Below are 10,137 nucleotides of genomic sequence, written 5' to 3' on the forward strand. Positions count from 1 at the left end.
AACGTGTTCTTTTCTTTTTTTTATTTTATAATTTTTTATTAAAGTATGGATATTTTAGGAATAAAATTAATTTTTTAAAAAAAGGACGATTTTAATACAAAAAAATATGTTAAGGATGATTTTAAATCAAAATATACACCAGGGACGGGTTCGATTCCGACCCTCAACGTGAGGGACCAAAACAATACCCAAACAGTTATGAGTGGTTGAAAATTGATAGATAAAACTCAATTATGCAGATTTTGTAGTTAGTAATCAAACCAGGTTCCTTGCGTAGGCATCTATGCTGTGTACGCATCATTGCACTTTTGTGCGTATGTACGATGCCTACGTACACACCATTCACGCACCGTCAAGGGACCGAGATAGGTTCTATGTGTACGCACGATTATGCTGATTTTTCAAAAGTGCTGTTTTTGAACTATTAAGTCTTTCCAGTGAACTTGTAACCTCTGTATGAACAATGAAAACCATATTTTTTACCTTGACTTTATTGGGGATGGAATTAATGAATCTAAATTGGTATACTCCCCTATAAATTTGTAAAATAAAATGTTTTAAATTGATGAGGGATGATGGTTCGTCCCATTCACGGTGAGGTTGGTGGCATAGTCTCGCTCGCGAATTGATGAGGTTGATTTCTTTAATAGATGAATGGGGTTATAATGAGTTATATCTTCCGAAATTGGTTGAACATGTGATTATTAATTGGCAATAACGTGGGTTTTGTCCCACTTGCGTGGCAAGGACGTGGTTTTATCCCGCTTGTGTTATCGATGTTGTGGGAATGGTGGTTCGTTCCGCTCACGGATAGACAAGTTAAATTTGAGGATTCCCTCTCTTGTGTTATGGTGGACAAGTGGGGTTGAAGATTCCATCTCTTAATACATTGGGGGATTGAATAGAAGGTTAAGAATTTTCTTCGACTCAGTTTCTGATTGTGGTGTGAACGAGTTAAGTTAATAATTTTTTATTGTTGTACCACAGTCTCTCACTGATTGTTAAGTATAGTAAGCACTATATCCCAAATAGTGCTTCCTCCAATGAGATGGTGGAAGGTTGAGAATTTTCTTTTGGAAGGTTGTGGATCCCCTCCTTGTTATATATACATATATGTGTGTGTTATGTTTCTCCTGGAGATGCACGATAGAGAGATAATGTCCAGTTAGTTACCAGATGTGTCGGGTCTGACAGTTTAACCGACACATGAGCTCACGGCCAGTAGGACAGGCATGCATCATGTGCATTTGTTTATAATTGTTTGGGTGTGCATAATTATTTTAGTTTGCCTATTTGATAATCTTGTTTAATTGCTAATTGTATTACTTGTTCTAAGGGTTCTTATTTGTTTGATATGATTGTTTGTTTGTGTTTGCATTCCATTAAAAGTATAGAGACTGAGAACGCTGAAGATGATTGTTGTGAATAGATGAGACTAGTGGTAGTTAAAGTACTTTTATCTTAGCAATTTAACCATGTACGGATTAGTTCAGACCTTAGACTTGGATTCCTGCAAAGTTGGAGATCAAGATTGCCTAGAGGGTTCATGTTTCCTTATGTAATTTTTATTCAGAACTGTTATCTTACTAGGAATCTTCAAGTTCTCATCTGTTGTAGTTATTTTATTTTTCAGATATAGGACGTACTCTCCATGAGAGAGTGCGAAATTTAGGTAGGAAAATGAAGACATTGTTTTTGGGGATTTTATTTTGACTTTAAAATTCTCTCTCTTTTGAAATCATATTATATATGACTTTAATTTCCTCTTAGAGACTTTTATGGAGAGATATGTTTATATTTTGTATTTTATCTAATAATGAAAAATTCTAACCAACATTTTTTCACGGATCAAGACTAATGATTATTATGTATATATTTTATTAAGTCTTTAACACATCCGTATGTGTGTAACGATTCGATGTTTAAATTTTCTTTACAAGCTCCTAATTTTAATATTATCCTTCTATAACTATATATGTATTTCTAAGTCTAAATGTAGTAATGTCTCGTCACTATTGATTTACAACTTAAGCATAAAACTCTATGTAATAGGATGTTGCATAAACAATTCACAAGCTATCTGTTAGAACTTCTACCAAACTAATTCCTATACATCAATAAAAATCTTACGAAGATTTAAATCATTGAAATAATAGAACTATTTATTGGAATGGCTGATTAAACTAAATTATAAAAAAGGAAAAAAATGTCGCATCCTTTGTAATCCCAACGGTAGACATCTACATGTGAGTATAAATAAAATTATAATTACCCATTTGAAACAAAGATCTTCGCATTTTAAGACAAACTTGTGATATTAACATGAGATTCCAAAGCAGCTTCATCAAGCCCATGGAGGGCATCTATCAAATGCATTCGCAGAGACGCAGGACCTTTAGCATTCTTCATTCCTAGCTCACCGGTGACACCAAATACCGCTAATGCTGATACTGCTGCATCCAAAGCATGGATTTTGTCAACAGCAACAAAGGCAGCAATAAGTGCCGTAACTGAACACCCGGTTGCTGTTATCTTTTGCATCAATGCCACCCCATTGTGAGCTCCAACGACTTGATTTCCATCTGTGACAATGTCGGTGGCTCCTGATACTGCAACTATGGCACCACTGCTTTTAGCTAATAACTTTGCAGCTTCCACTGCATCCACTGACTCATGGATGCTGTCTGTACCCTTGACAATGGAGACCTATTTACAAAGAGAAATGATAGAATTTCTCAGATAAAAGGGTAGAGAACAAATAAAGACCTTTTACTTTAAGTTTTTGACACATCTAGATTTTCTTTCCTTTTCCGCAAATAAACAAATAAATAAATAAAAGGTGAAAAAAATAAAGAAAATCTGAAGTTATAAGGCTAATCATGTACAACAACTAGGCATCATCAACATTTTGGTAAATGAAGAAAATTCAGAATATGGTATCAATGTCGATTAACTCTGTCTATGTTACATAGCCTGTACAAATCCCAGATAAAAGAGAAGGACTGAGCACTAAGATACCTAATCTTGATTGTGATTGAAACCCAAATAATTCAGTGATATAAGAACATTTTAATTGTCATGGAAGCCAACTTTTACCACTAGAAAGGCTACACATATTATATTTTTCAACACCCTTTCCACACCACCGGTTGCATGAACAATGTGACATATCATATAATAGAGTCAAGAGCTAAGAATGTTGCAACTATGGCAGCGTACTTGCATTTGCAGCAGCCATTAAACTTGATTCTCCAAATCATCAAATTTAGTACAGAATGCGTCAGCATGCTTTAAAATATAGCTAAATTGCAAACATCAATTAACAATTTTCTAGAATTAAAGGAACAGAAGAATTTAAAACACTATGGTCCATGTTTATGTCTTTGGGAGTGTGATAGAAACCGCACTAGGAAAACGCAGAATAGAGAGCAAAGGTATGTATCATCACCACTGGGAATGAGAAAATAAATCAGCTCGGGAATAGGGATGACACTATGAAGAAAATTAGAACACAAGAAAGATCTTGAGTTGATGCCTATGTGAAAATTAGCAACCAAAACGAGAATTGTGTAGATTTTCATTATTCTTGATTACTATGTCAAAGGGAATGGAGGAGATTTGCATCTTAGATGTTAGTAACTTTGTATAGAGAATATGGCTAATTGCTGGAACTGTTATTATTTTAAGATGACTCAGGTTAGGATTTGCTGAAGCTAAAACTGTGCCTTGTTCCAGATGTTGGCAGCACCTTGGTTTAGGTGCTGCCGCATGAGCTGGTGCTACAAATGGATTAAATAACGGGTGCAGTGCTCCAAAAGCATTGAGAAGCTAGGGAATTAGTAGTTCTTTTGTTTAGTATATTATTAGATTAAAATTTTGCTAGTTTCCCTTACTTTGTATCTAGTTTATGTTTTGGTTTTTAGGACTCTGTTGTCACCTTTCTCTCACTCCCTTCACAGGTTTTTAATGAGTTATTTCCAGAAAAATAAAGGGGGGAACATCTTGTAGCAGCTCAGATCTACATACCATTATTTCCCATAACAGAATGCACAGACACTCTGCAAACCCCATAGCTGCCAGCATGGCAGTCATCATAGAGGAGAACGGGGTTATTTGTAGGGATGTGAGAGAGTAGCGAGGTAGGCTGAATATTGGTTAGAAATTGGGAGAGTAGAGCTGCTCCATAGTGCCCTGTATTTCCATTTCTTTGTTGCCTTTTTTTCATAAGTTTTGTTCCAAATTCCTCTTCACTGATTCTTTAATATCAATGTGAGAGGTAGTGATAAATACATACAAATACCATTTCTTTCTAGTCGTTCTTCATGCTTCCTATTACAGTCCTTTAGTGAATTTGTCTATAATCCTAACAAAATGAATCCCGAATTATTTTAGAAGTTAAAATCCCTGAATATTTAGTCATTTACATTTAACTGTCTTTATTTTTTCCCCTTTTTCTTTAGCAGTACAAATATGAAATTAGATTTAGTGAAAGACTGACATTGTAACAATCAAATTAGACAAATAGAATTGACACATGATTTACAATATTGTTACCAAAGGACAACTATATACTTAATTATCAACACTATCAAAACCCCGTTGTGATGAGGCACCCTTTTATCTCAAAGTTACAGGGACTTTTTGCTTAGTTACTTAAAAGAGTTTTGGTGCACCTCACAGGCATTTTCAAATTAGACAACTGTTATACCTCGCATCTGAACATTCACAGCTGGCTATATTTTAAACTGTGGTTGCAGATAGCAATTTAAAACATAAAACCATGTGGAATCATTTTCTCTACCCTTTCTTATACCCTGAAAACAGAGGCACTATTTTCTACTTTATTAAAAAAGGTTCCCCATAATTCAGTGTATTCTCACAAAGGTTACTTTACTTTCACTGCCTTATATCCTCAGTGATACAATTAACATCAGGATATTCTTTTGAGGAAATTATCACATACTCCATGAACACTACCACCTCTACTCAAATACATAGGATACTCCCTTTTTCACTCTGTATTAATGGGACTATGGGGTCAGTTTGTATTCTAATAGCATCATAGCAAGTAGATGATATTGACTGATATTGTGGTCTACACATAACATCATTGAATTGAACTAAATTAAATATGTTATTAAAAAAGGAAATAGTTAAGAGAGACAATTATGCTTAAAAACCAAGCAACCTTTTCAGTTTTCACTTCTACTAGGAACGAAAAAGAATAGACCAATTTTTCTTACCTTGGATGGTTGAGTGAAAGCCATGGAGAGAGCAATGATCTCAGAACCATTCCCTCTTATGACAGCAGGTTTCAACTCCACAAGCTCCATGCAAGCCTTCAAACGAAAACCAGAGGCAGAGACGGCAACAGGGTCGAGCACCCACGGTGTGTCCAGTTGGGAGCAGAGTTGTGCAGCAGCCTTCATGGAGGGAAGCCAGGAAGGCGTCAGCGTGCCAACATTGATGCAGAGTGCCCGGCAGCAAGGTGTGAAGTCATTGAGCTCCTCGAGAGAGTGAAGCATGGCAGGGGACGCACCAGCAGACAAGAGGGTGTTGGCCATGAGATCCATAGAGACAAAGTTGGTGATGCACTGGATCAGTGGGGACTGAGCTCGAACATCAGAGAGCAGGCGCCATGCCTTTTTGGCCCATGATGATGGTTGATTGTGGTTGTTGGTGGCTTTCGGGTTGATGTTGGTGGCGGGGATGGGTTGGGTTTGTTGTTCCATGAATAAGGATGGGGTGTTAGCAATCTCTTAAAATATAAGGCCTGAGTTAGCCTGTCAACAAATGGATATAGAAGGATAGGAGGTTATTAATAAGGAACAATTAAGGGGAGAACCATTTGACCTACGAGTCTATGACACAGTTACTCTTATGACAGCACCCTATTTTAAATACCCTGTTTATGTTACCTGTGCTACAAAACATTTTAGACTGCAGCTGTTGTCTGAAACAAAGGCACAGTTCTCAGGCATGCATTACCGTCTAATTTTCTACCTGTCCAAACCCATTTAAACAAATTGATTAATAATTTTAACAAAATATTACAATTAACTACTCAGATCTGGGCGATATTAAGCATTGGTCAGGTAACTTTGCCTATCTTGATGTTTAAACAAGAGCATTGAAACCTTCTACAAAAACCATTCATTTTAACCACAAAAAATCATGAAGTCATTAAATTCAAACTTGAGCATTTTAACTTCATTGATTGTCTAACTCTGCTAACAGATGATAGTGCATAAAGAACTATTTGGTAACTGATTTGTCTATAATACGTTGACATCTCAATTTACTTTTTGTGTCCACATTGAAACGGGGGTGGCTGAAACTGTGATGGACACCTGCTTTTCTGAGATTACAGTTGAGATAAGATTGTTGAAAGTAACAATTAGTATCTTGATTTATATGTATAATCACATATAATTAATGGAAGATTTGTTTAAAGAACATCAAGTAATATATACTGGACTGTGGTTACTGGTTCGATATCTCATCTGAGAATTATCGTAATGCAAACCATTGTTAATTCTAAGAGTATTATCTATTGAGAAAAAGAAGGAAAAATCGTCGGTGTATAAAGGAACTCACAATTTGGACTATATCTCAGAACAGAAGCTCCAACCAAAATAACTTTACAACAGAACTTCTGTTAAAAGGGATACTAGTCAAGTCCCAGCCAAATCAGTGTTATAACAGTCAAACTAAACCTACAATCAGCCAAATTACATTGAAATCAGTGTCAAAAAATACAAAACATAAACCCTAACATCACAGAATCAAGTACTATTAAGGGGAAAATAAAAAAAAAAAGGCACAGCAGGTAAAGACAGGCAACGGCCTACCAGAAGGAACGGGGAGTTAGCGACAGCAACGGAAGGTCGCCGCAGTGAGACCAGTGAGGGCCTCGGAGGAAGGCACCGTGAGTCGGCGAGAAGCAGAGGCGAAGAGACAGAGCCACGGCCGCACTGCGAGCGGCAGAAGCGTAGAGGCAGAGGCAACACGTCTGCAAGGAAGGCCGAGAGGAGAGTGGTGAGAGACGATGCCGAACGGTGAGAACCGAGGTTGAAACGTCGGATTTCTAAGCGAGAGTGCTGGCTGACAGCGGCAGAGACAAGGCAGAGAGACTGGGTGGTGAGAGAGCAAGAGTCACAAGTCACAACTCCGTAGGCAGAGATAGGACCAGAGAAATAAAACTATAGGAAAATTATCAGGTGTTCCAAGTACTTTTATGGAACATGGCTGTTCCAATAAGCAAAAGGTTCCCATGTTAATTTTGTCATTTAGTAACTTTTTAAAAGACTCTAAAATCTTCTAAATTAGACATTAAATGACATAAATGGGCAGCTATAAGAGGTTCGCTGCCCCTTGGATTGCTGGCTTTCAATAACTGGCTTAATTGTTTGTAAAAGTTATCAATAATTTTTTATAAATAATAACTTTATAATTTTTTAAGACAATAAATAAATAAATTTCAACCTAGTAATGATTTAAAAAATATAAATTCTAATATTTAAAACATTTGTATCTATTTATGAGTATCATTTATCATCAATAATTTTAAAATTTAAATCCGTTATAATATACCACTAATCAATTAAATTTTATATTTATCATCTCAATTGAATTAAAATATGATAGTTAAATATAATTAATATTTAATTAAAATGGCTATAATAACAACTTTTAATTATAAATATTCAGAATATATAACGTTAGATTTACTTAAACATATTCAATCTTTTATCAATATTACTCTATTTTATATCTTTTAGATCAAATAAATTATTTAAAATATCTCTAAGTATGTTTAGCTTTAACACAACAACAAATACTTATTTGGCATACATTCTAATATATTATAATTAATAAAGTTTATTTATACTTCTATATTATATTTTTTGTATTTTTATTCTCAATCATTTTTTCTTTAACTCTTTTCTTTAATTATTTCCAAACATAAACTAAAAAATTATAATTAAAATTCAAAATTACACCATAGAATATCATCTTAAAAAAACATTCACACCAACAAATAAAAATAAATTTATCTGCTTATAATTGAGTATACTAAATAATTATATTATTTATTACATAAAAATACTAAAAAATACATATAAATCAATATGGACAAAAATAACATTATGGGCAAAAATACTAATTTTGTAACTAAGTTCTTACCGTGACAAAAATGTTAAAATTAATGAAATATTCTGTTAAATTATACAAAATATTAAGTCAAAAATTAGACATATTTATTCTGTTTAACGGAATATTATGTTAATTCTAGTATTTTTGTCATGGCAGGGACTTAATTATAAAATCTGATATGGTATAATGACTCAATCGAAAAGAAAAAATAGTATATGAACTTAATTGAAAATTCAAACTATAAGGATCGACAAAATAATTAAACCAATAAAATATAAAGTTTAATTTGTTATGCTCGAAACAGTGTAAAATGTTTTATACATTCGTGTAACCACATCTTTTTTTTGGATAACCATTTACGCGATCAATAAAAATAGTAATTATTTTTTATGATATGATATTTGTGATTAAATACATATGTAAAATTTTTTACATATCAGATAAATTCTAAATTTTATCCATGATTTAAAGTTATTTTTTTATATTTAAATATAAAAATTATTTGTTACATTATTATACACAAATTAACGTAAGCAAATATGTAAATATTTTTTATTTGAATTTAAATAAAATATTAATAATATTTTTATAATAAAAAATTTAGATAAAACATATGAAATCTTAAGTTCAAATTTTAGTATTATCATAGTCTTGTTCTAATTGTTATATGTTACTTTATTTTTAGAGATTATTTAAAAATTAAATGAAGTAAAATATATATGTTTAAATTAGTATATTTTAATTTTACGCAATTTTACAGTCTTTTATATTAATATTTTATTTGAGTCAAACAATATATGTTATTATTAATATTGTAAAAGTTTCAAGACTCATTTAAAAAAAATTACGTAATACGTAGTTTTGGCTCGCATAATTTATTTAGCTATGGTTGGATTTAGAAAGAAGTCTTAAAAATCTTTTCACTAATGTCAATTTTATCATAGGAGAATTGGATAAGAAAACTATCAGTTGAACACCATCTATAAATCCCTCAAATTACACACCCACAACATGTTTTCTATACTTCAATCTTAACCGTTAATATATTTTATATTAAATCTGAATGATTAAATAAATTGGAACAAAAAATGGAATAGGTGATAAGCTTCCAAAACTATATTGTATTTAGAAAACTTATTATTTTTTTCTTTTTTAGTTATATTTTTAGTTTAGAGATCTAATAATATATTTTGGTGTATATTTTTACTCACTAAAAACTATTTTTAAATATAAATAATTAATTAATAATAAATTATAATAATATTTTAATATTGATTAAATGTAAAATTATATTTGATTTAATATAAATGCTACAACAACAAAAGTCTTGTCTCATTAGGTGATGTCAACTACATGAATTAAATGATGTCATTGAACTCTATCATATATCATGTCTACTGAGACTGTTTACATGTAGATCACATTTGACAATTTTATGGATGGTCTTTTTTGTTTTCTCTGTCTTGCACTCCTTGTCCATCTTCCATTTCATCCACCTACTCTCTTGACTGGGTGCTCTCTCGGTTTTCTTCACACATATCTAAATCACCTAAAACGCGATTTTATCATCATTTTCACAATAGGTATTACTCTAACTCTCTTTTTTATATTTTCGTTTCTTATTCTATCCAATCGCATATGATCACTCATCCATCTCAACATCTTTATCTCTGTCACACTTAACTTATGTTCATATTCCTCTTTGGCCGCCTAATACTCTGTACCATAAATCATAGCCGGTCTGATAGCAGTGCAATAGAATTTATCTTTAAGTTTTAAAAGCATTTTTTATCACATATAAAATCAGACTCTGTCATTTTGACCAATTTACTTAAATCCTATAATTTACATCATATTCAATCTCTCTATTATTCTTTATTAAATCATACTTAATAACTTATTACTATTAATTTTTTTTTAAAAAAATTGGTGGCCGAAGCCTCACTCGTCCTCGGTATATCCGTCTTTGGCTATCATACA

General features: G+C 32.6%; 1 protein-coding gene across 4 annotated transcripts; it reads right to left on the reverse strand.

Annotated features, from left to right (window-relative positions):
- Positions 1-2,019: 2,019 nt before the first annotated feature.
- Positions 2,020-7,183, reverse strand: LOC107474495 (hydroxyethylthiazole kinase). 4 transcript variants are annotated; one of them, XM_052257692.1, is made up of 5 exons: positions 6,852-7,183; positions 6,598-6,716; positions 5,919-5,999; positions 5,244-5,783; positions 2,020-2,706 (listed from the first exon to the last, which is right to left on the reverse strand). In XM_052257692.1, the coding sequence occupies exons 4-5, from the start codon at positions 5,730-5,732 to the stop codon at positions 2,299-2,301; spliced, it is 897 nt and encodes a 298-aa protein (XP_052113652.1). In that variant the 5' UTR covers positions 5,733-5,783; positions 5,919-5,999; positions 6,598-6,716; positions 6,852-7,183; the 3' UTR covers positions 2,020-2,298. The 4 variants fall into 4 exon arrangements, with proteins under 4 accessions (XP_052113652.1, XP_015949610.1, XP_015949613.1 ...); XM_016094124.3 differs by having other exon boundaries at positions 5,919-6,003; XM_016094127.3 differs by lacking the exon at positions 6,598-6,716 and having other exon boundaries at positions 5,919-6,003.
- Between the last annotated feature and the right edge of the window lie 2,954 nt (positions 7,184-10,137).

Source organism: Arachis duranensis, chromosome 2, assembly GCF_000817695.3.
Source record: "Arachis duranensis cultivar V14167 chromosome 2, aradu.V14167.gnm2.J7QH, whole genome shotgun sequence".
NCBI lineage: Eukaryota > Viridiplantae > Streptophyta > Magnoliopsida > Fabales > Fabaceae > Arachis > Arachis duranensis.

Bases quoted from the DNA above. Each gene is read 5' to 3' on its own strand.
- LOC107474495 (XM_016094127.3), bottom strand. From the start codon at position 5,732: ATGGAACAACAAACCCAACCCATCCCCGCCACCAACATCAACCCGAAA. The intron at 2,707-5,243 runs GTAAGAAAAATT...CTTTGTAAATAG, and splicing joins CTTTCACTCAACCATCCAAG to GTCTCCATTGTCAAGGGTAC.